The sequence below is a fragment of the Camelina sativa genome, chromosome 7 (genome assembly GCF_030686135.1).
Source record: "Camelina sativa cultivar CO46 ecotype springtype chromosome 7, ASM3068613v1".
NCBI lineage: Eukaryota > Viridiplantae > Streptophyta > Magnoliopsida > Brassicales > Brassicaceae > Camelina > Camelina sativa.
Window position 1 is genome coordinate 1,600,956 of NC_141886.1, and position 26,229 is coordinate 1,627,184.

Consider the following 26,229-nt stretch of genomic DNA (forward strand, 5'->3'; position numbering starts at 1 on the left):
TTCTTTTTTTTTCAATTTAAAAAAAAAATCGCAATTTCAGTAGTAGTACTATTGATTGAGGCGGCCTTAATTTATTATTTTACAGCGGCGAAGTAAATTCTTAAAAGGATTAAAAGATTTGTTGACATTGAATGCATAAGACCGACCATATCTTTTCTTTAGCCGAGTTAAATGATAACGTTTGAAAAGAGAAAAAAAGAAGTAAAAATGGTGATGGAGAACTCTATAAGTCTAAATGTGGTCTTCTGCAGTGAATTTATGATTGTTTGCATATATAAAAATTTTAGGTCACACACAACACAACAAAAGTAAACATGTTATGAATGATTTGATATCAGTAATCAGTTGGTTGGTAATAAATGTGATGCATGCGATAAAATTGTTGTTGTAGTTGTGTGTGTGTGATTTTGTCTTATGCATAATGTGTTTTGTGTTTTTGCACGAAGGAGAGACGAATAAAAATCTGGTTAATTTGGTTTATATGAAAGAAGAAGACAAAGAGATTGGGACAGACATTATGGATAGACGTGAAATTGTGATTGTTTCTCAGGCAAATAATACTAGTCTGTGTTTTCTGGACCACTTCTTCTTCTTCTTCCCATTTCTTAGTATAGTTCCTCTTGTTTTCTATTTCGTGAATCGTGACATTATGATAGGATATATCAATAATAACAATGTAGGGATCTTGCTTGGTTATCAGATTTGTTTTCTTGTTCTTTTGGGAAAAATTATTGCCAAATTTACGAGGTTCATATCGATAGTTTACAATTCTAAATTTCAACCCAAAAAAAAGAAAGATGAAGGGATGAAATATTGATAGTTAATTAATAGTATTTACGATTTTATACCAAATAAATATATTGTCGAGGTTTCTTTCTTCGAACTTGTTTGATCTATTTTTTTTTTGTTTAGTAAATATTGACAGCCACACACTGTCACACTTGCGATGATGCTAAAGGTTTTGAATATATTAAACAATTAGAAACTAGCTAATAGAAGTAAACAATGTGCAGGTAAATAAAAAAAATCTCACTAAATAAAAACGGAAACCGAGTTTTGCTACTTTGTAGGTTTGAATGGGACAGGCCAATTGTGCACTGGAACTTGAACCAGATTGCTTAGAGAGAAATTGCTTTTATAATATTTTGACAAATAACGGAAATCGAGTTTTTCTACTTTAGTGCAAACTATGATAAATTGCTTAAAACATCTTGTCCATCATATTTATAAAAAATTTCAGACGTCAACATAGTTGATTCTAGGCCGTTCTTGCTGGGCCTGTTAGGCGGAACAGTCTTAAGATTAGGCTAAATGGTGGTGTTTAAAGAACCAGAAGACCTTCTTCTATAGTAGCAGGAGGCTTCCGAGAAAAAGCAAGAGATTGATTACCTCTTTTACGCTTGTCAAAATGAACAAACTTGAGCCAAGCTAGTTTCTAATGAGGCTTCATTAGAATGATGACGCGGTTTTGACCAATGCGAGTCTCACTAATACGACCAAGGTGACGAAGAACCTGTTAGAAAGACATCGAAAGATGACAATGGTTATGTGTTTCCACCGTTGTCTAATCCTGGTGAAGAGTTGAAAGATGCATAAACATCTTATTTGTATTTGAAATGAAGGAAACGTATATTAGGTACTTACAGTTAGTATTGCTTTTCCTGTGTTGTCCAGTTTCAAACTTGGTCCCTTCATGTCAGTTTCAAGAAAGAAATGTTTGCCCTTTACTGCTTGCGCTGTTACAATATCTCGCAGTTTCTGCATATAAGAGTTTTGAACATAATCTTTCTTAGACCTTCGTTGCCATTCAAAGATTGGAACAACGTTTTCGCTAGTGAACAGATACTATCATCTAGACAGAGTAAGTTATACAGTATTAGCTTACCAGTGCTTTCTCCCAGAGGTTCTCCGCCAGCTTTGCAATATAACAAACAACACAGTCAGTGCAATTTTAGCATATAAGTCAAATCCACAAGCCCAGAATAGAGCATAAATATATGTGTTATACCTTCTGTTTCGGGGCTGCAATAAGATGGGCATTTGCTTCAGCATATGAAGCCATGTCATTGATGGCCGCGTTCACTTTCTCAAGGGTGAGTCTCCCTCTCATGTATCTATTTTGAGAAAAAATGTCATTATAGCGGCGATATGCATTTCACATAAACAGGAAAATAAAAAGTAAAACTGTACATACGATGAGAGGGAATTGAGCTCCTCAACAGTTATGTACCAAACCGGAGGAGACCCGCGACCCTTCTTCTCCTGGAAACAAAAACCAAAGATTAACCCAAAGTCCATACACAGAGATAACAGAATACAACAGTAGCTACAGTTGATCATTCATAGCCATTGAGTCTTAAAGGCCATAAAGTCTCTTTGGAGAAAATGCAAGTACTAGTACTACCTTGGGTAAAACAACTGCTTCCTCATCAGATTTCAAAGAGCTGAGTGCATGATTTTGCTCGTACTGCTTGGCATTTTCTTGGAGCAAACTAGAATTAAAAAAAAAAACACACTAACCTTAGTCAAACTTTTGAGGACTATATATACCAAGACATGGTTTAAGAAAAGGTGAGTAAATGTGTATATATATACCATCTATTTAAATCTGAATTCAACATTGTAGCCTTATCAGGCAAATGAGAAGGTGCACAAATAGACATCTTCTGCAATTTCTCTTGTTGTTTCAGTGATGCCTCGATAAGTTTCTACAAACAACACGAATTCTCAAATTTAAGAACAAAATCAAGATTCCAAAACCCTAATTACGCAAAATTTCAAATGACCGTTTCTAGAATCTGAAATTTCAAACAACAAGTACCTTGGCTTTTGGAATAGCTTCTGTTTCTTCACGCAACCGGTCTTTGATCGACTGAACCTGAAGCTCCATGGAGCTCAACGCCGTGTCGATCGCCGATAAATCCGAGATGCTTCTAGCCGGATACACTGCATCAAAATTGAAATTAGGTCATGAAATTGGAGAGATTGGACAACGGATTTTGAGTGTTTTGGGAACTCGGGACTCACTGTTCCGGGCGATGACGAGTTCCTGCAATTCGCCGATTCGTTTATGGAACGAAGCTATTAACGAGTCTAGAGAAGTTCCAGCTTGATTTCCCTCCATGTGCTTCTTTCACGAATCTCTCAAATCTCAATCTTCCCCAATGAGAGAGTTATCTCTCTGTCTGTCCCCGCTTTTAGGTTTTAGAAATTGGAAATTGCAGCAACTTTTCCGGCGGGAAAGTGTTTTGTTAGCCAGATTGCGGAGCATTCTCTTGTTGCAGGGCCTGTTATGGGCTTTTATGACCCATTATTATTCTATCTAATGGGCCTTATATTAGTAACATGTTATGATGGACCTTATATTGTGTTATCAATGCATAAAAAATGTGACACTCATTACTGTATTAAAAATTACGTCACGGAAAATAAAAAGTATATGAAATTTCGGGGAGAGTAAGATTAACATTTTTTTTTATGATTATTTTTGTTAGTATATGTGTATGTTATGTAGTACTTACAAGTCAATTTTGAAACTTAAGAGGAGGGAGGAGACGTGGATTTGGGACATCTGAGTGATTGCATTGGAACCAAACGCGGGATCTTCGTCTTTCTTGTACATCGTTAACAGTGACTTTGCACGCGGACTCGTCTATATATACAAAATATAAATTTAATAAGCCATTTGACTAGTGGGACTAATACTATTCTTTAATCGGATTTAGAATGGCTTATGTATTACACTACTTTTTAAGGTCCACCAAGTTCAATACCATGTATGTATATATTATTAATACTTATATACTGAACTGATGTACACATAGTTCGGCTCGACTTAAACAGACTATACATGTAAAAGTCGCGATATAGTTCTGCCTATTAATTAGTATATGGTAAATTAACAGACTAACCTTATTTATTTTTAATGATTAGTAGAAAACGACATGTTTAACCAACCACAATATTGAGAACACAACACAATATTGTGAACAACAACAAAGATACATACAATCGCAACGAAATGATCACACACATGCATGTGCATATAAAGACGAGTAGATATAGTAGTACATCATGATATATGCATGCAAGTGTAATAAATATTAACAAAATCAAGAAACCTTTTTTTTTTTTTTTTTGAAAAAGAAAATCAAGAAACCTTACGGAGTAGTATTTAATTAACAAATATTACATGATAACTGTTTTACTAATTTAGTCATATGTGTATTTTAATTGTAAAGCTTAAAAGTAGGACGTTTCTCACCATACATCATGATATATCTGAAAATGTGGAAATGCTTCGTGACTCAAGGTTATGATATATAATAAATCACGATATGAAATTCGTTTCTATCGTTACATGATCATTAAGCGTTAATTATGGTGCGGCGGGTGTGTTGTGGGCTGCATATAATCAAGATTGAAACCAGGGTGTTCTTGATCTGATCTAGGCTGCTTCTTTGAGTATTTAGGAATTTTCCAAGTTCTTGAGCCTCTTTTAGACGACACCATTTTGTCGGAAGCTCGTTTTACTCTGTGAACGTCCTTCGTTTTCTTCATGTTGGTCTGACCATTAATATCACCACGATTAACTACGGCATGTGCTTGGCTCGATAAGTTGTTCGTCTTGTTTGTTGATTGAGCTTCTAGTTTTGTAATCTCTTCATTGTTCTGTTGACATGGAATAACAGTTAGTATTCAAGTTACCTTATGTTACCATAGTTTAATTACTCCCGAACGTCTTAATTATTAACTCTAGCTATACGCATAACATTCAGAATAATTTAAAGTAGTTGGAGCCTCCCTACAAAATTTTGAACAGTAGATTTGATTTTGAAAAGAAAAGCTATGCATTCCAAATCTTCTATATCATAGAAATCAAAATTTGAAACCTTATATATACAGATGAACCAGATTTTTCTTTTTAAAACCTTATATATAAATGATCAAGAAATTTATTCGTGTTAATTTCCTATGTTTATAAGCATGTGGATTTACAATAATAAAATATAACATCATTCATAATAACCGATCGAGACTTTTAAGTAAACAACATCACAAAGCAAAAAGGGGCTTACCTTAGTTAAATGATCACGATTCACGCTAAGCTTCTTCTGTATGTGTCCAAGATGGCGACAATCGCATATAGGAGACCGAGAAAGGATGACAGAAACTATTAATAGGAAATAGAAGCAAGCACTCCTCAGCATATCCATACGAGTAGTATCGATCAAAGAGTTGAATTATAGCCGAGACAGATATGTAGATATATATAGGGAGAGATGGTCAGATAGATATGGCGGTTTAAAGGTATCGTGATTGTTATAAATGCGTAAGGCAGGGGAGATTGTGTAATAAATGCAGATATAGATGGAGAGAGAACGATTCGTTGATGGTAGAGGAGAAGGAGAGAACATGCAAATGTATGGCTGAGAAGAAGAATAGAGTAGTGAAGGTCAGATATGGTGTTGTGTGGCCCCCTCTGCTGTCTCTGCGGAATCCACCGACCCAAAACCAGAGAAACCTAACGAAGGAGAAAAGACCAAACTTGTGTCTTCTCTCTCGTAGTTATAGCAATCTTCAGATTTAGCCCGGCCCGATTTAGCCCCTTACTGATTTTATGTATATCTTTTTAAAATAAAATGTAATAATTATAATGGAGCGAAAATCTAGCTAGTCATCGAAACGAGCAAAAGGGAGAATTAGGGTTTTTGATGCATATGCTTCTTTGTTTATCCCAAGAAGAGGTTTTAAATCTCTTACCTCTTTGTCTCTACGTTGAGGCCTTTAAACACTTTGCATGTTTTTACGCTACCTTTCTAACTTTGTCTCCTCATATTTTCTTATTTACATGTGTGTGTGTTTCTCGGGAAGCATAACATTCGCGTAACAATCGATATTTCTAATGGCGATAACAAAAAGTAAGCAGACTTTTCGACCAAACATTCTTCAAAACGGATTACATTTCTGACAGGTTCAAATTACATTTCTGACAGGTTCAAATTACATTTTTTTTTCTTTTATATATCTCATTAATGTTCTGTAACATGGACGGGGTGTTTCGAATAAATTAGGTTATATACAAATCGATTGCTGATTGAAATTATATTCAGGGAGTGTGCAGTAAAAGCAGAAGATCTTTTCAATGCTTCCGTTCTTTTGTAGCATTTATTTACATATATGATTAACTTAATCATGAACTAACACGTTATTTCAAACAAAGGATATATAAGTATAAATATTATCTTATCTATATATAGTTGATAATAACTAATAAGTAAGCAACGGTCTTGTCTGTGATTAGTTCTGTTGTTAGATGTAATTATCACTTTGAGATATATAAATAGATAAATCTTTTCCCACATGATACTTGTTGATATATACGTGAACACAATGACGTTACAACAAGCGAGTTATTTCGTTGCATAATTGCGATGACTTATCGCGATTTTAATTATATTTTATGCATAATAAAGTAATAGTTTCCAGGCTTCTAATCACCAGGGAGACATAGTTTGATAATTTCAACAAGTGGACACTGGTAGTGTCTGCTAAACCTTCAAAAGTCAATAACAAATTTTGTATTATCTAATATGGTTGACTGTTTCAATAAGGGGAAAAAAAAACAGAATTTGATTGAATGTTATTAAGTTCAAAAAACATGCAAAACTATAGTAGTGGATATACATAGATAAAAGCCCCTTGTCTAAGTCGTCTCACAGATTAAGCGCCCTAAAATCTTGTAGTTCATTGGTGAAAAAATATCTGAAAAGTTTTGACACTAGATCTTAGTATCTTACTCACACATTAAACAACAACACCTGGTGCTGAGTTTTGGTTAAACAATCTTCGCGAAGCGTACCCAAAATATAGATATTTTTGGTACTTTTTGTTTGTAGTCAAATATTTGTGAGAAAAATAATAGAGTAGAGAGACATACTATACTAAATTAGTAGTTGACGTGACATGGGAGAGAATACATTACATTTATGATTTAATGGAAGAAATAAAATGGTGGAAGGTGAAGAACGTGTGGGACCAAAGAGAAACAGCAGACAAGTGTGCGTGGACCATCACCGCCTCTGTTTTTATGTTGTTCGTGAAGGTCGTGCCCTAACCGCAACCCCAAGCCGCCATTACCGCTCACTTTACCACGTGGCGTTTCCCCATGTTATTTGTCTTTTACTGCTTACGTCGGCCGGCCCACAACTGTTCTTTACTGTGTCTAGATTAAGCCCAACAAGCTCCCGTGGGGCTTGCCCCGCATTTGTCGGGTCAAAAACTCTCTACAAACTTAAAATTGTAAAACCGAAACGAAACACTTTTGGTTGCAAATACCGATTAGTTTAGTTTGTTCATCATATCCGCAGCTAAAACAGTTTCAAGACCAAGAAAGAAGATAAATTAAGAATTTACATTCCATTAAAAACTTAAAATAAGCAAAGAACACATCACGTTAAAGTCGGACGATAGGAATCATAATAAAGCCCTGAGAGTTTTTGTTTTGTTTCAATCAAATTCATGAAGATCCAAAAGTGTTTTCCCCACTGTAAGTAACATACAAGAAGCCGTCCTCTTCTTTCTTGTCTTCGTAGATGGTTGACATCATTGCTCCTGCAATCGAGATTACCAAATTCCAAAGAAAGACGTGTTTTTTTATGTAATGGTGATTAATTAAAGAGTAAAACATGGTGGTGGATGTAAAGAGGAGTCGTTACCGGTTGGAGGAAGAACATTATCAACAAAGATGAAGATAGCTTTCTCTGAACTAAGCTGGATTCTTTTACGAATCACATACACAAACTGGCCAACCGTTAGATCCGCTGGGACGAGGTATCTGCAAAATATACATATCCAAACCATATGAATAAGCAAAGCAAAAAACTCCAATGTTTAAGAATCTGATTTCCATAGAATGTACATATATATTAAAAACTAAGCAGGATCATCATTCATACTTCTTCTTGTCGATGTTTGCTATGTCACTTTTCTCTGCCTTCTCAACAATCACCTATAAGAAAAATAAAAACATCTTATTTCTGAAACTCTCAAGTTCTTGAACCACAGAGTTAAAAGATCTTCACTAAGAGAGTCTAAAATCCTTCAAAGGAAACAAGAAACATCTATCAAAGTGGTTATTGTATTTGTAAGATTTGAAATCAATCAGGCCTCTGGATTCCACACAAGAGTTTCTCAAATTACAAATTGGGTATGCTCCTAAAAATTCAACAAAACTAGGAAACAGAACACAATACAGAACAAAGCTTGAAACAAGTTTTTTTTTATTTATTTACCGGGACACGGTCAGGGTACTTGTCTCTGATCCTTAAAGCTTCAGCTTTCCTCTTTTCTGCAATATAATAATCCAAAAACCATATTTACTGTTATATCATACTAATAATGACCCAACCCTGGAATGAATTAGAAGCAAAAAAACAAAAAAAAAGAAAAGAAAGTTTTTTAATACCGAAATCATGATCCTCCTTGAAGCTGCCTGTACTCATTCTTTTGTTCCTGACAGAATTATAACAAAAATTTCCAGAATCACCGATTTACCCAAAAAAAAAAAAAAAAAAAAAACGATTTTTACCAAATCCCAACACAAAACCCTAATTTTTTTTCTGCTGCACAAGTCGTAATCCACTTAATAGTGTTTAAACCTTCTGAAGGAATCGACAATCGAGCAAGGTTATTAAGTAGTATAAACGAAATAAAAAAGATTGGAGATACTTACAGAGAGGAAGAGATTATACTTTGGGATTTGAGTTTATGATTGAATATCTCAAACTTCGACTGCGATTGTCACAGTTTATATGTGTAAATAAATATAATCACGTCAGGTCAGCTCTTTATTATTTATATACGGACCTCTTTAATCAAGGTATATTTTGATTGGGTTTATTCCCTAAGTAAGCATGATTTAGTTACCAAATTATTTATAGACTAAGGCCCATGATTAGTTAATAATACCATAGAGTAATGTTTCTCCAATTTGTTCTATAAAGCCCGTTATAAGACTACCGTATTTGTTTTTGCTTGTATTCTATAAAGCCAGGCCCAATTACCCATATATATATATATATATATATTCAAAAACTAAAGTTTTCTGTATTAAAAAATTAAAAATCTCTACATTGTTCAGATGACTTGTTGAAATATAATTTTCAAACAAATTCTTGTCAACAAAAAATTATAACTTGTAAACACTTATTATAGACCAGTAGATCATAATCGTTGAATTTAGTTCAACATAATGGCTTAATGATACTGAAAATATAAAATACATACAATTATTATTGACTCTGATTATATTGCATTGCAAAACAATGGATCGAAAGATAAACCTTTTAGTAGTCAACAAAAAATGAAAACTAATTATGATTATTATTATTATTATTAACATGGTTCTAGAACTATATCCACATTGGTTCACCGGCTCATAGCTTATGTGACGTAACCTATATATAGTTAGTTATCAGATAGATCATTTTAAAGAGGAACTACACTGTGATTTGATTAGTCTAGTAGTCGCTGTGCCATGCGGCGGTCGGATTTGTTCGTCTACTTGCTTTATTATGTCAACTGTTTCTAGATTTTTTTAAAATTATTTTAGGTTTAGCAATGTGTCAATCACTCATATTATACAGTTTAATCAAATAATTTATGTTAATACTACATGGTTATGTTGGTTGTTGTATTGACAAATTATAAGATCATAGAATCTATAACTATCTTTTTATTTTTGTTTTGTTTCCGCCGTCACTGTATTTATTCTCTATAGCAAAGCGACACAAATTTTACTATTTGTGCTGTAATATGTGTCTCCTAAGTTTTGATAATTAGTGATAAACCAACCAAAATTTGACATTACGTTGTCCTTGTTTTGTGATTGTCACTTGGATATGATATGATATGACCTGATTCCTGTAAGGTAACCCCCTTATCCTAATTTTCTGAACGTACAAAGTGAAAAATTTTAATAAAAAAGAAAAGAAAACTTTGCCCGTGAATCGAAAGATCAGCACAGGAGACTATCGTTTATTTTGAGAACTTTAGGTTTATTTTGGGAAATTAGTAAAATCCTACTCATATGAAAGTGAAAGTGAGAGTGAATTTGCAAATATGACATCTTGACAATGACATGTGAGACGAACAAAAAAAACAAACATACTACTTTTTGGGTAAAAGTATATACCATAGCTCTCTATTTCGATACTAGTTTCGAGTGAGAAAAGGTGTGTATGAGTGGTGAAGTTACTAAAGTAAATCTTTTTTTTGTTAAATACTAAAGTAAATCTTAGTTGATTTCGAATGCATTGTAACCCTAATCCAAATTTTCAAAATTATTTGGTCTATTCATTTTGTATAGTATGCTGTTTAGGTATCTATATCGTGATATTTTAACTGATATAAATCAGTTTACATTCCTTATATTTGACTTTTAATTGTTTTATATATATAATTATATCAACTTAACCAAATTAGTATATGTATTCGTGAAACCGAATTACGAGTAAATTGTCTGCAGGTAACACACGGTCGATGTGTCCATCCTCTAGCCATTCATCCACCCTATATATTGAGATATTGAGTTGATTAAACTAAGGCAATTTGGTTATATTTTAAATTCCTAAAACACAACCAAAAAAAAAGCAGAAAGAAATAGTTTAATACTAGAGAATACATGGTTACAACAAGGTGGTGGAAATTCACATGGAGGTTTCTTGTTTGTCTTGGAGAAAAAAAACATGTCTCCCATTATTGCAATGTCCAATTACAATGATTTTCTATTTTTTTATTATTGTTTTTGGTTTTCTTAAAAATATATATAGAAATATGTTTAGGGCAACAACATAAGCAATGTCTCCTTCTCATTCACACACAAACCACCAAAAGTTCTAACTTGTCTTGTAAACCCAGCTACACATTGATCAGAGGTTAATTAAAACTCAATGTGTACTCCACCACGATCTAGTGGTATCGTTGTAACACTTCAGGATCGAATCCACAGAGACCAAATAATTGCACTATGAAATTATCAAGATCAAATATAGCTAAGACAAAAGAAGTTTGTGTTTGAAAATCACTAACAAAGCAGTAAATAAAAGAGTGATTTAAATCAAAAGAGAAAACATTGGGTGCATGAATCATTAGGGATTATGATCACGAATTTAGATGATTAGATAGGGATGCATTAAACACAATTCTTGAACTCAAATTACGTTTGTAAAGCTATCCTACTTCCGCAGCGATAACTATCTAAGCAATGAATTTACTAAATCCTAAACTTCCGTTTGAATCCAGCAAATCAAGCAAGCATTAATAGGTTCAGGTTTGATTAGTTCACAAGATGCCTCAACTTCAACTTCCGTTGGCTAAGGTCCACCTTGCTCACCTATGTTCTTTTCCAGCAACTCAACAACACTTTTGGTGCCACGATGAATTAAACCTAAGATCTTAATTTAGGTGATCAATCTAGCTTAAGCATTAAAAACAACAATAGATGAAGAACAATAAGATCAATACCAAATCTAACAAACCTAGCATCAATTAATCATAGAAACCCTTCTGAAACCCTAAACCCAATTGAGAAACTACTCAGACATGGAAAAACAGAAACAGCAAATCAAAGATGAAGATAACATAATTGAATTGCAAAAGAATAGAAAATAGGGTTTAGAAATCTTCTCCAAAGTATCAAGAAAGATTAGAGATCTTCTCCCTTCAGCTCTCAATACAGAATAGTCTCAGAAAAATAGCTTATGTCTCTAGAGGCCGAGCCTCTAACTTAAATATCAAAATAAAACCCTAAAAGTCGGTTTAAAACAAAAAAAGGAAAAGTTGCTTTGGGTACGGGACTGGTCGATCCCGAATGTGGATCAGCCGATCCAAGATGCTTTTTTCTGTATTTGCTCCATCTGCTTGCTAGTCCGATCAGTCTTCATCAAGATGGCTCCAAATGCTTGTTTTCATCCCCAAAACACTCAGTTTTCTTCAAAAGTAACCTATAACCTGTACAGACTCATAAAAGACTAAAAAGACTCTAAAAGCATACTTTGACTTAATAAAAGACTCAAAACAAACCTAAAAACTATGGTTCAAACCTATAAAATACAGACACATCAATTCCCCCGGACTTGAATCTTTGGTTGTCCTCAAGCAAGAACAGACAAAAACTCAGGATCAGAGAAAATGTTTGAAAATGGAAACTCACATATTCTTGGGAACCGCTGCTTTGCACTCTTCATCAAATCAAATCAAGAACTACTTTTGTACTCTGCCCATGATTAGGATCAACACTCCCTACTCTGAACACCACTACCTTAAAGAACCTTCAGTATCCCCATTGTTGTCTCTCTAAATCAGATTAGTGAAATTGTGTGGTCTCACCAAAGGAATATCGATCACCGAACTTATTGACTCCTTCAACTTTTTAATGCCCAAGACTTCCTTCATATGCTTCATTTCCTCTGCTCTTTTCTCACTTCCAAAGGATCGATATTTCCCTAATTTTCTAGGGTATCATTGTATTTTTTTATCAATCCTTTGCTCTTTTCTTGCGGACATGTTTCCATGAATTCCGAAGGATGCACGGATTTATGCACAACCCTCGATTCACTTCTTTATTACCTATATCCTCTTCTTCTTCTGTCTTTCTTCTTTACTTTTTTTTTTATTTAGTATTGAAGGGAAGAGAGAGGGGACACATACTTTATGAGGAGATGCATGTCTTGTAAGGCTTAAGGGAGGAGTCTTGTCCGATGTATACCAAGTCCCAAGGCAAGAAGTTAAATTCAGTTTAGTCCTTTCAAAGCTAGAGACAACGGTGGATCAACTTAATGTCCTCTTTTGTGAGGGTCTTTTGGGGCGTGTTGAGTCTGCTCATGTTCATTCCAAGCTTCATTCTAAAATCGAAAGTACTAAAGCAATCATAAGAGTGTTAGTTCAAAGCAAAAGATTCCTAGAAATGATCATAGTTTCCCAACATTTTTGACTCAATAAAAATAAAATAAAAATGACTCAAAGACTCGAAAAATCAAAAGGAAACAACCAAAGAAAACGACATTAGCAACTTGGAGACATCCCTCCCCCGGACTTACTTCACACCGTCCCGGTGTGAAAGCAAAGCCAAGAAAAGAATGAATCCCACAAAGAAAATAAGAAAACATGAAAAAGAAAAAGTAAGGACAAGAAACAAAAACCGGTGATATCGCATTTGGTGTTGGAATGGTGTTGGTAAGGGTGGGGACCGATCGGTCTAAGGGTGGGATCGACCGATCTGCAACATTACTGAACTTAGAGACACCCGCAGAAAACCACCGGGATCGATCAATCTTTAAGGAGGATTGATCGGTCCTAAGCTCCTGGAAACAAAAAATTTCGCATCTTCTGCGTTTGGAATCTGTTCCTGAAAATACTTAACACCAGACGTGATTTCACCATAATAAATCCTAAAAACAAAACCAAAATCCTAAGACAAATAGAAATAAAAGGGTAAGCCAGCACAAACCCCATGGGTTGCCTCCAATAAGCGCTTGTTTAAGGTCTATAGCTTGACCGTGGTTTCAGATGTCAAGTGATGGGAGGATGAGAACTCATATCAGAACAAGTTCTCCAATTCGTCAGCTTAAGCTCCAGATTTTTTTTCAGCATATCATCCATTGCTTCTTGGCCTTTCTCTTTAAACTTCGGAGTGAGGATGCCTTTAACTTTAGAGAAAGGACGAGATATTCCTTTACACTTCACCTTGTACTCAATGGTGTCTCTAACATCTTTCTGGGGTACCAAGGTTACACAAAGATCTCGTATCGCTCTCTCTATCTTCTGCTTGTCTCTCTTCTTAACCTTCTTATACCTCTTCCCAGGAGAATGAATGTCTCCATCCAGGACTTCTTCGACCTCATTCTTATCACTATTCTCTCCCATTATCATGACATCCACCTTCTTCTCATGTTCTACAACTAGAGAAGAGCCATGTCGTATAGCCTCATTTGCAGTGATTGCGTTGTAGAAGACCTTATCATCAATGTTAGAGAAAGTTATCCTCTTATTAGGCAAGTCAACAACTGCTCCCACTGTTGCTAGGAAAAGTCTCCTAAGAATCAAAGGCATTTCAGAACCCTTGCTCATTTCCACAACGTGAAATTCTGTAGCAACCAAGCAACTCCCAACTCGAATATGTAAATTATTAATGAAGCCTTGTGGAGTCGTGGTGACAACATTTGCAAACTTTAGAGAGACCTTAGAAGCCTTCATATCAGCAATCCCCAACCTCTCTACAACAGCCTTAGACATTACATTCACACTGGATCCAATATCACAAAGGGAATCCTCAAAGTTCACTCCTAAGATGGAGCATGGAACAACAAATTTTCCTGGATCTTCTAATTTGGGTAGTCTTTTCAAAGCTGGAGCATGAATGTTCTTCTCTCGAGCCAAGAACGCCTTAACCTTCACCAAATCCTTTTCTTCAACCACAACATCATTGTAAACCTTCTTAACAAATATATATGCTTTACTGCCTCTGTAAAGGGAATGTCAGCGACGAACTCACTTATAACTTCTTTGTATCGTGCATACTTCTTTTCATCGAGAGGTTTCTTCACATGTCTTCTTGGAAAAGGAATTTGTGGCCTATTGGGATTTGGTTCCACAAGAAGTGACTCTCTAGCATCTGCATCAGGAACAACTGAGCTGGGTATTCCCGTACCTGCAACAGGGACTGACCGGTCTGGACGTAGATCGGTCGATCTGAGACTTTCCAAGACAGGTTCTGCGTTATTGATGGGAACGACTGATCTATAGGGGGGAATGGTCGATCCAACTTCTCTAGAAATCAGACTCGAATTATCAAAATGGATGGGACTGGCCGGTCTAGGCTCAGGACTGATCGATCCTGTCTCTGAGGAAGCCAAACGTGAGTTGATCACAGCACAACTCAGCCCATCTTCGATTCCACCATGGAGTGTTATAGCATTGCATGACTCTTTGTTCTTAGATATAGAAGAAATAGCAGAGACTCTCTTATCAATGGAATCAACACGTGAACTCAACCTCTCAAATTTCCTATTCAAATCATTGTACATGCTATCAATCTTGACATTAATCTCAGCAGAACTTTTCTTATGGCCGTCCAGCAGTACTTGCATCATCAATTCGAGTTTGTTATCTTGTGGAGCTGCAGATGGAGCGTGGTATCCTTGGACATTTGAGCTATTAAATCCAGCACCCTTGTTCTGAAATACTTGCGGGAAGTTACCTTGTTGATTATGTGGATGATATAGCTGATCCTGAGGATTCTCAACGTTGGTGCTTCTGTAGGAGAGATTATGATGATTTCTATAATTCTGATTAAACCCATGATTCTGATAGTTCCCTTGTCCTCCTACATAGTTCAGCTCCTCTGTCCCCTCAAAACCTGAATTTACTCCAACTTGCTGATACACACCCGTCTGCCCGTCGCACATGTTGACAGCTTGCTGATCTCTCTTCAAAAGAAGATCTACCTCGGCAGTGAGACTCTTAATAACATCTGTATTCACGGAGCTAACAACACGCACAAAACAATCATACTCATGGCTATGATTGCTGTTACTCGCTGCAAGGTTTTCGATCAAGAGGTTTGCTTTAGCGGCAATGTTAGTAGAAAAATCTCCTCTGCTGGCAGTATCGAGTGCCATCTGGTACTTCTGGTCAATTCCTCCATAGAAGAAGTTCATAAGATTCTCTTGTGAAAAGCCATGATGAGGACAGTCCCTCATATACTCCTTGAATCTCTCCCACGCTTCACAAAAAGACTCTGTACCACCTTGTGAGAAGGTAGTAATCTTGCTCCGTAACATAGCTGATCATGACTTAGTGTAAAAGTGGTTCAAAAACGCTGCTCTACATTGCTCCCAAGTGGTAAGTGATCCTCGGTCCAAGAGATTTAGCCATCGCAAAGCCTTATCTCCTAAGGAGAATTGGAACAAAGTCAACATGAGATATTCATACGAAACTCCATTAGACCTCGTAGTACTAGCCAATCTCTCAAAAGCTTCAATATGGTCTAGAGGGCTCTCTGAGGCTAATCCATTATACACACGATTTTGAACCAAATTGATGAGACTATGCTTAATCTCGTAGTCTTGTCTCGCAGGAGCAGGAGGTTGAATGGCAGACTGATTCGCAAATAGCCTATTGTGAACATCTTCATCCCTCAAGGTGGCTTGCCTTGCTGGGGGGTTAGGCTCACGACCATCTGCATTCTATCCATCCGCCATCTTATCAAGTTCAGCTTTTGTTTTTCTGTTTTCCCGTTCAAGTCGTGCTAACTCTTCTTTACGCAATATACGCAAATCAATAGGCTTTTGACTTCTTGTTTGCATACACCTGAAACACAAGAGAAAGAACAAAAGAACTAATTAGTAAATAAAAATAAAATAAATCTTAGACTAAATTTAAATCTAGAATCTCAAAGGCAATCGTTTTGGTCCCCGGCAACGACACCAAATTGATCAAAGGTCAATTAAAACCCAATGTGTACTCCACCACGATCTAGTGGTATCGTTGTAACACTTTAGGATCGAATCCACAGAGACCAATCAATTGCACTATGAAATTATCAAGATCAAATATAGGTAAGACAAAAGAAGTTTGTGTTTGAAAATCACTAACAAAGCAGTAAATAAAAGAGTGTTTTAAATCAAAAGAGAAAACATTGGGTGCAGGGAATCATTAAGGATTATGATCACGAATTTAGATGATTAGATAGGGATGCATTAAACACAATTCTTGAACTCAAATCACGTTTGTAAAGCTATCCTACTTCCGCAGCGATAACTATCTAAGCAATGAATTTATTAAATCCTAAACTTCCGTTTGAATCCAGCAAATCAAGCAAGCATTAATAGGTTCAGGTTTGATTAGTTCACAAGATGCCTCAACTTCAACTTCCGTTGCCTAAGGTCCACCTTGTTCACCTATGTTCTTTTCCAGCAACTCAACAACACTTTTGGTGCCATGATGAATTAAACCTAAGATCTTAATCTAGGTGATCAATCTAGCTTAAGCATTAAAAACAACAATAGATGAAGAACAATAAGATCAATAACAAATCTAACAAACCTAGCATCAATTAATCATAGAAACCCTTCTGAAACCCTAAACCCAATTGAGAAACTACTCAGACATGGAGAAAGAAACAACAAATCAAAGATGAAGATAACATAATTGAATTGCAAAAGAATAGAAAATAGGGTTTAGAAATCTTCTCCAAAGTGTCAAGAAAGATTAGAGATCTTCTCCCTTCAGCTCTCAATACAGAATAGTCTCAAAAAAATAAAGCTTATGTCTCTGGAGGCCGAGCCTCTAACTTAAATATCAAAATAAAACCCTAAAAGTCGGTTTAAAACAAAAAAGAAAAAGTTGCTTCGGGTACGGGACTGGTCGATCCCAAATGTGGACCAGCCGATCAAAGATGTTTTTTTCTGTGTTCGCTCCATCTGCTTGCTAGTCTGATCAGTCTTCACCATGATGGCTCCAGATGCTTGTTTTCATCCCCACAACACTCAGTTTCCTTCAAAAGCAACTTAGAACTTGTACAGACTCATAAAAGACTAAAAATACTCTAAAAGCATACTTTGAGTCAATAAAAGACTCAAAATAAACTTAAAAACTATGGTTCAAACCTATAAAATACAAAAACATCACACATCTTTCTTTGAGTATTTGATTTTCCTTAGGTATCCTCTTCTATTACGGCCACTTAAGTATTTTAAGTTTGTGAACAAATTTATACTTTTTGAGTAGAGTTACTTAGACCATCGCCACCCGAATAACGATAGATGATTGCTTTAAATAAATAAAAAAATATTATTTTAATGGTAACCATTAACTAGATGACACCTGTCAGTTTTACTTGAGAAACGTTTCTTTCTGAAGCAATTTGAGTATCAATTCTTTTCTTTTTTTCTTCTGTCTCATCTCTTTATTAATTTTTTATTGATGAGTCATCTGATGAGTACTCCCTAGTGGAGGTGCCCTTAGAGCAAATTCAACGGTGGAGTGTTAAAAAAAGATTTTAAGTATGCTTTTAATTATAATAATTAGAAATAATGAAATTAAAAACTTTTTTAAAAAACTGTAAAATGGTATGCTCCAATGGTAGATCCTAATTTTGGGTTCTTAAATTTTTTTAAAAATTATTTTGAAAAGTATAATATGTCAAGTACAATTTGGGGCAAATACAGTCCAGCAATGACCTGTTCACATTGAGCACCAATGAAATTTCCTTCTCTAGAAGGTATTGTTGGGGATATGAAGAAAGACTTTTCTCTACCAGCATAACATTAGGACGAAGAGACTCAATCTTTGCTATTATCGCCTTCATATGTTCATCTTCCTGTCCAACACAAAAAAAAAAAAAAAAAAAATCAGTTTTGATCAACTTTGTTAATCAGAGTTCATCATAAAGAAACAGTAAAACACCAACCTGTTGAAGCAACGTGTTAAAGGATGCTAATTGGCCTGCAACTCTCTGATACTCAAGAGATCCAGCTAAAAGAAGCACCCTTGGATTTTTGTACTGCGAGGTCATTTGCTTATGGGTAATGTTCTTGCTACACACTATTCCCCAGATGAGAATGCTGCAGATACAAGGTATTCAATTAGTAATTATCAGCCAGAGGATATTACTAATGAGTTGGATAGCGGCAAGAAAAAGTTTCTTCAAAGACTAAAGGCAGCAAAACATAATGCGTATGAGAGAAACTTACTTGTGAGTTAAACCTAAAGATTTAGAAACAATAAGTCGAAGGTGTAACTAACAAAAGACTAAGTGGTAACCTAAAATGTTTGATATATCATCCATCTCTATGACAAGTGAAAGAGCTTAACGACAAAAAACATAGCAGAAGAGAAACTTAAAGTCTTTGAAACAACCTGAATAGATTGGACAATCTGAGTGATAAATGCAGAGGGAAGTTTCAAGTCTTTAATAGTTCTTTTGGCAAAGACAACAACTTCATTGTTTGGGTCTTAATCGATTATAAAAAAAACAAGAATCAGTGAATCACCCACATATAATAGAACAAAGCGGTTCTAGTGTAGATAGAGAGATAGAGATACCTGAAGGGTTCCAAGTGAAAGCATCTTTGTAACGCTGACCTTCAAGATTGAATGTCTAAACGAATAGGTACCAAGTTTTCAGCAGTAGGCCGAGCTCCAACCATAGAACATGAAAACTCGATATCAATTTCAAACAAAGTAATCGAAGAAGAAGTAGAGGAAGAGATAAAACTCACATCCTGAACTTGCTAAAATCAAACACCCAATCGAAAGACCCAATCGACAAAGACCCAATATTAATCAAACAAATTTACAGCGAAAAACAAAGACCCAATCAGTAAATCCTAAATTTCTAATTTCTACTCTCAATTCAGAAGATAGTAAAGATCTACAATTCAAATCAGAGATATGCGTACCGTGGGAACAAGATTGGAGCGTCCTTGGACCAAACTCATCGATTTCTTTAACTTTCCGATTGGTGTTTACGGTTGAGGAATCATGCCGAAGTTGTCACCAGCGTCGTTTGGATGGTGATAACGGCGGATTAGAAACCGATTTCCGACACATCTCTTCTCTCAATTCGATGGATTGGCTCGAAAGAAACGAAAGAAAAGAAGAAAAAATTTAGAAATTGATTTTTTTTTTTGTTAATTTCCCCAACCAATGACAGAACGACACATATACGATCCTAAATGATTCTAGAAATGCTTAACTTTTAGAATAGATTTTAGCATTATTAATGTGTTTTAATTTATTTTTAATCATAAGCATTCTTTAACAATCGAATTAAAAATTACCACTGAACTTGGTGTTAGACACTGGATTATATATATTGTGTTGGTCGTTAGACTCATATCTATTAACAAGTCTACCTCCTATGTTTGAAAAAGAAATAAAAAGTCTACATCCTATATTTTGTAGTCAAGACAGAGTCGAGCCACCCGATGCTGGTCCGGGTCATGATGCCAGTTTAAGTAAGCGTCAGATTCAGTTTTAAAAAACCAGGCATCAAAGCTAAACTGCTGCAAGAGCTGCTTTACATTTAAACTTACTGTATTACCCTTCCGTTCACGTTGAGCGTATTCGTATAAAATCAGGGGTAACAATGGTACACAATTATAGACAATAAGCCATCTGCGTCAAATTAACCTTTTGCTCTGCAACCTCGGTATATGTTTTTAGATTTTTTATACAGTGTTTCAGATTGATTTTTATTTTTCTTAACGCGCCTCAGTATTTTTTACTGTTGACACAATTTTTTCCATTTTTTTCTTCCATATTTGAATTATAAAATCCAGATTTTTTTTTCTACTTTCCAGATTACTTATTTTGCTAGATCATAGATAGTAGATAATCATATATTTTTAACAGTTTGAGTAAATAACTTTGACTATTTTTTTGAAGTACAAATTTTTGGTTCATTATTTGATTTTGAAATATACATAGTCAGTGTTTTACACCTGATTTGAAAAACAAATCTTGACCCATTTATTTATCAATAAACAAAATATCTACTATCATCATCGTTTAGTGGGTGTATTGAAACAATGATTTTGGAGGATTTTATAGGATTTAAAAAATTTGGAATTTTGATAGATTTTAGGGAAGTTGTTATGATTTATGGTAAAATTCTTTCAAATTCCACCTAAAACCATGAGATTTGTATTTCTGTATTTTTAACTAAAAAATCCTCCAAAATCCTCCAGAATCCCTAAAACTTATTACAATCCAAATCCACAAACTGTTTTGAATAACAGTGGATTTCAAAGTAGATTTTTAAATCATCAGTTGAATAACAGTGTATTTCATGAGACTTTTTAAAATCCATGATTGAATAACATAGAATTTGTAATTTTTACACAAATCACTTAAAATGTCAAGTTGAATACACCCCCTTAATTCTTAAATTGGTAAATAATTCTCATATATTTAAAAATATGTCTAATAGTATGCTACATAATCAAAAAAACATATACCATGTACACAAACTCTACTTTGTAAAAAAAAACAATTTGGGAAAGATATTAAAAAAAACAATCCAGACAATCCGCATAAAAGCAGCGATTTAGTTATTACACATGTTGGCACTTGGCATCATAGTAATTTAAGTTAATTCAAACTCCAAAATCAAAATTAAATAAATAGAGATGGTTTTGACTTTTGACTTAAATAATCAACGCAAAACAAAATAATAATAATGGTAAATCAAAGTTTAAATATATAGTAAAACAAGGTGCAATATACTTTGACAAAAGAAAAAAAACAATGTACTCTTTCTATTTCACATAAATTGATGTTTTAGAGAATATTTTTTTTGTCTTTAAAATATTGATTTTCTAGATTAAAAATTAAAATGATATTTTTACTTTATATTTTACTAGATAAGGACCTGCCCGATGTGCGGGTTTAAAATTTTGTAAATAAAATTAAATTTAACAAAAATATATTAAAATTTGTTGTTCGTTATTTATAATTTTTTTTGGCTATAATATGTTGATTTATATCTATTTACAAATTTTTAATGTATGTTACCATTAAAAGTGTATTTTTTTACAAATATATTGTATGGTACAAATATATTTGTTACCACCTCCTAAAAAATGTCTATATGAACACATTAAGCCAACTATTATATATCTCTTTACTTTCACTTTTGCATAGTTTTTTTAATTACCAAAATTATTGGCTCAAAAAATATTTCAAATAAAAAATATATTACATAGTATAATAATCAATTATTGTTAAAAAGTATACTAATCAATAATGTATCATCACAATAGTGTATTACCAACCATGGAGAAAAGATTGGCTCCGCCTTCCTCCCTTGTAGAGATAACCATGCATCCAACCTTCTCTTAGTGGGCCCATGTCCACTCCCGACCCGTGGGCCCATCCATATTCGACGGTCAGTTTGTTACATCTGGGAGACTGTAAATACTTTACCAACCCTACAAATCACCACATGATATTTCTTTGTATTTTGTCCTCACTCGCGCAGTTCCTACAATCACTTCCCAGAAGTGATTACTGAAATTACTCCAACTCAAGCACGCTTAACTCTGGAAATCTCTCTGGACTCTTGACCGAAAAGATAAGTGCACTTTGGTGACATAGGTATTCAAATCAATTCTTTTAAACCTTTCTGAAAACCAGTGTGTCAAAGTCTCCAAGCTCCTATGGATCTTTCAACAATGATTTATGTATTTCCAATCTATCTATCGATTTTTGTTGTAAGCTTGTATGCCTATTTTTTATCCGACCATTAGGTTGATGAGCTTCTACTCGTTATCTCTTTTTGGGATTTGAATGAATGTTAATAATTATGTTTGCACAAAAAAAAAAGTGTCTATGACCAACCAATCAAAGTTGAAAAAATCGAAAAAAAATTGATTTGACATAATTAAAAAAATAATAGAAAATTATAAGCACAATAATATATAAATCCCAAGTAATTAAAGATGAAAATATAAATTAAATAAAACAATCTAAAAATACTATAATAAATTTTAAAATACAGTATTAGAAAAAAAAGACGCATATATTAATCTTTTTTTTGGTCAATATATTAATCTTATCAATTCCAAACTGAAAAAGGAGAAAGTAGAAAGAAAATTTTGATATTTAAAAAAGGAAAATTTTACTTTCCTATTTTTTTTTTTTTACAAATAGAACAAAGTTGAAAACAGTGTTTTTGAATAAATTATTTTGTTAGATGAAAATATGAGATGATCTATGTTTATATAGAAGTGAACATTTACAAAATTTAGAATAAATAGTTAACTTTATATAGTCTCTAATCTTTTTTTCATTGTTTTTGTGGAATTAATAACTTAAAATTAAAAATAAGTAAATAATGTTATAATTTCGAAATTTATGAAATAGATATAAATATATAATCTCCTTATAATTATTTGTTTTTGAGAAAAACTTTTAAATTTTTGTAATTTTTTTATAGCTATCTTTTTACAATATTAATATTATTTAAAACAAAATATTTTGTTTTCTGTTGAAATTTCAAATCTCTCCTATTATATTACCTTGTACACATATCAAAATTTTGTTAATGACTAACTTTCAAAACTCAACTTTATATAATAAGATTCTAAGTGGCATAATATTTTCTCCTTCTACCATAAAATAATTATAAATTAGTTTAAAAATAAAAAAACTTAACTTTTTATTAATATTTGGAAAACTATTGAAACATCAATATATGTGAGAGAGAATACAAAATTAGACCCAATAATAAAAAAAAGATTTATGAACATTTTTAGAGAGAGTAAAAGTAACGCGCCGTAAGTGCGAGTTAGGCTAAGAAAATGAGAAAACAGAAGTAGAGATAAGTAAATCTACAGACACAAGGCACCACACACACAGAGAGAGCAAAAACCAAATCCTTTTCCCAAATAAAAAAAGAAAAGAGAGCATTTTTTTTTTTTGGCCTTTGGATGAAGAAGATCACTTTGGAACGTTCTTGCAAGAAGCCAGAGTCAATATACAAAAGTAAAGAGACGAAAGATTGTTATTAACACCCGACCCCGAGTGAGAGAGAGATCTTATTATATAATGTGGGCGCCAATTTCAGTTTCAAGCTTTCATCTTCTTCGTCTTCCTTAAGTTAGTTCTGAGATCTAGGGTTTCTTATTGTTCTCCCCTCTCTTTAATTCTCTTTCAAGATTGGTCATGCCCCTACCCTTTGAGCAATTTCAAGGGAAGGTGGTTTTGGGTTTTTTAGATTCTTCTTCTTCTTCTTCTCCGGGATACAAAATCTGGGGTCCAGATAAACTCCATGGAAGAGTAGTAGTTGAAGATCTCTGCTTTGTTGTTAACAATGGTGGTTTCTCGGAGCCGACGTCTGTTCTAGACTCTGTTAGAAGTCCAAGCCCTTTCGTTTCTTCTTCAACCACCACGCTGTCTTCCTCTCACGGCGGCGGCGGCGGCGCTGCTGCTGCTGCTGCTGACTTTTCCGGCGCCAATGAGAAATGCGACCCGATGGGTTTCGAGGATCTCGATGGTGTTCTCTCCGGTGGCTCTCCCGGACAAGAAGAGAGTATTCTTAGGTTAATCATGTCTGGTGGTGGTGGTGATGTTGTGGATCCGGGTTCTGAGTTTGTGGGTTTCGACACCGGTTCTGGATCCGACCCGGTTATTGATAACCCTAATCCACTCTTTGGCTATGGCTTCCCTTTCCACGACGCAACGAACCCTGAGATTCTGATTAACCCAAGTCCTGATCTTTTCTCGGATCCTCCGGCTAAACGGCTCAATTCGGGTCAACCCGGATCTCAACAACCCCAACAGTGGGGTTTCCAGTTCTCGGATCCGGGTCACGAATCTCACGACCCGTTTCTCACTCCGCCCAAGTTAGCCGGTGAAGACGAACACGACCAAGGAGACCAGTCAACGTTAATCATCGACCAGCTATTCTCCGCGGCGGTGGAGCTAATCGGAAGAACTACAAACGGCGGAGATAACAATCCCAATCCCCTCCTCGCGCAAGGGATATTGGCGCGGCTCAATCACAACCTTAACAAGAAGGACGACGACGACGACGACACTAACAGCAACAATCCTAAACCTCCGCTTCATAGAGCAGCTTCGTATATAACCGAAGCTCTTCACTCTCTCCTTCAAGACTCTTCATCACCACCGTCACTCTCTCCTCCTCAAAACCTAATCTTTCGAATCGCAGCTTACAGAGCTTTCTCAGAATCCTCACCGTTTCTTCAATTCGTCAACTTCACTGCAAACCAAACCATTCTCGAGTCCTTAGAAGGGTCGTCTGATCGGATTCACATTGTCGATTTCGATATCGGTTACGGAGGTCAATGGGCGTCTCTGATTCAAGAACTCGCCGGAAAAAGAAACAGATCTTCATCGCCTCCGTCGCTAAAGATCACAGCTTTCGCATCTCCTTCAACTGTCTCCGACGAATTCGAGCTCCGGTTCACAGAAGAGAATCTCAGAAGCTTCGCGGCAGAAACAGGTGTGTCCTTCGAAATCGAGCTCTTGAGCATGGAGATTCTCTTGAATCCTACTTGTTGGCCACTCTCTCTATTCCGATCATCGGAGAAAGAAGCAATCGCTGTGAATCTTCCAATCAGCTCCGTTGTCTCCGGTTACCTCCCGTTGATCCTTCGTTTCTTGAAACAAATCTCTCCAAACGTGGTCGTTTGTTCAGACCGAACCTGCGACCGCAACAACGACGCACCGTTCCCTAACGGTGTGATTAACGCGCTTCAGTACTACACGACTTTGCTCGAGTCACTGGACTCGAGTAATGCGGAAGCTGTTACGAGGGTCGAGAGGTTTTGTGTGCAACCGTCCATACAGAAACTGTTGACGAATCGTTACCGCTGGATGGAGAGAACGCCGCCGTGGAGAAGCTTATTTGGGCAATGTGGGTTTTCTCCGGTGACGCTGAGTCAGACGGCGGAGACTCAAGCGGAGTATTTGTTGCAGAGGAATCCGATGAGAGGGTTTCACGTGGAGAAGAGACAGTCGTCGTTGTCTTCACTTGTCTTGTGTTGGCAGAGGAAAGAACTCGTTGCTGTCTCAGCTTGGAAATGTTGAAGAGAAATATTAATAAAAAGGTTCTTTTTTAATTTCGTTTTTTTAGCTTTTAAATTTGGGTTATTTATAATCATGTTTTAATGTGTTCCACAATGTTAACCAATCAAATGATATATATATATATATATATATATATAAATCCTTTTGTTAGTCTTTTTTTCTCCACTTTTATATTGCTGTCCAAATGAAAAATACGGATTTACATTTTATCATTCACTAGATATGTTCGTTTTGACTATGTTCTCTATTGTTGTAAGTACTAAAAGTTAAAAGTACCTCAAACTAATTTTCTTCTACTAAACACTTTATGATTATTCTGAAAGAAATATACTATCTCGTTCTAGTGTTTTGTTACGTTCTAGAAATAGGGTTAATGTCGTAAACGATCTTAAGACTTTTAGAAATTGCAAAGAGATTGCGTAATACGAGATTTGTCCGTGTAGTCAATCACATGGTACCAAATTGGTATAATCACAAATGTTACCAAATTTATTCTTAATTTAATCAAACCACTTGAGTAAGATTCTGCAGTGAAATTGTGAAAGTAACATTCTTTATTGTATTGGATAACAAAATCCACCCATGTCTTTTGCCTCTTCCCAATCATTT

The 26,229-nt window shown here is 35.1% G+C and overlaps 4 protein-coding genes and 1 non-coding gene across 5 annotated transcripts; 2 read left to right on the top strand and 3 right to left on the bottom strand.

Moving 5' to 3' along the window:
* Nucleotides 1–1,118: 1,118 nt before the first annotated feature.
* LOC104699833 (SKA complex subunit 1 homolog) lies at nucleotides 1,119–3,222 on the bottom strand. The gene is made up of 10 exons (XM_010415232.3): nucleotides 3,028–3,222; nucleotides 2,822–2,946; nucleotides 2,596–2,708; nucleotides 2,405–2,492; nucleotides 2,195–2,262; nucleotides 2,009–2,114; nucleotides 1,886–1,915; nucleotides 1,645–1,758; nucleotides 1,390–1,513; nucleotides 1,119–1,278 (listed from the first exon to the last, which is right to left on the bottom strand). Exons 1-9 carry the CDS (start codon nucleotides 3,122–3,124, stop codon nucleotides 1,436–1,438), a joined length of 819 nt encoding a protein of 272 aa, XP_010413534.1. The 5' UTR covers nucleotides 3,125–3,222; the 3' UTR covers nucleotides 1,119–1,278; nucleotides 1,390–1,435.
* Nucleotides 3,223–4,296: 1,074 nt separating this feature from the next.
* LOC109125587 (root meristem growth factor 10-like) lies at nucleotides 4,297–5,323 on the bottom strand. Its single transcript, XM_019227509.2, has 2 exons — nucleotides 5,079–5,323; nucleotides 4,297–4,671 (listed from the first exon to the last, which is right to left on the bottom strand). Exons 1-2 carry the CDS (start codon nucleotides 5,214–5,216, stop codon nucleotides 4,375–4,377), a joined length of 435 nt encoding a protein of 144 aa, XP_019083054.1. The 5' UTR covers nucleotides 5,217–5,323; the 3' UTR covers nucleotides 4,297–4,374.
* Nucleotides 5,324–7,322: 1,999 nt separating this feature from the next.
* On the bottom strand, nucleotides 7,323–8,854 carry LOC104699834 (autophagy-related protein 8g). Its single transcript, XM_010415233.3, has 6 exons — nucleotides 8,735–8,854; nucleotides 8,468–8,514; nucleotides 8,295–8,350; nucleotides 7,959–8,011; nucleotides 7,719–7,837; nucleotides 7,323–7,614 (listed from the first exon to the last, which is right to left on the bottom strand). Exons 2-6 carry the CDS (start codon nucleotides 8,502–8,504, stop codon nucleotides 7,520–7,522), a joined length of 360 nt encoding a protein of 119 aa, XP_010413535.1. The 5' UTR covers nucleotides 8,505–8,514; nucleotides 8,735–8,854; the 3' UTR covers nucleotides 7,323–7,519.
* A 6,881-nt stretch (nucleotides 8,855–15,735) lies between these two features.
* On the top strand, nucleotides 15,736–15,842 carry LOC147940729 (small nucleolar RNA R71). The gene has a single exon (XR_015562991.1). It is a non-coding gene; the product is annotated as a small nucleolar RNA R71 (small nucleolar RNA).
* Nucleotides 15,843–23,300: 7,458 nt separating this feature from the next.
* LOC104699836 (scarecrow-like protein 22) lies at nucleotides 23,301–25,773 on the top strand. The gene has a single exon (XM_010415234.2). The coding sequence runs from the start codon at nucleotides 23,731–23,733 to the stop codon at nucleotides 25,618–25,620; it is 1,890 nt and encodes a 629-aa protein (XP_010413536.2). The 5' UTR covers nucleotides 23,301–23,730; the 3' UTR covers nucleotides 25,621–25,773.
* The last annotated feature ends 456 nt before the right edge of the window (nucleotides 25,774–26,229 follow it).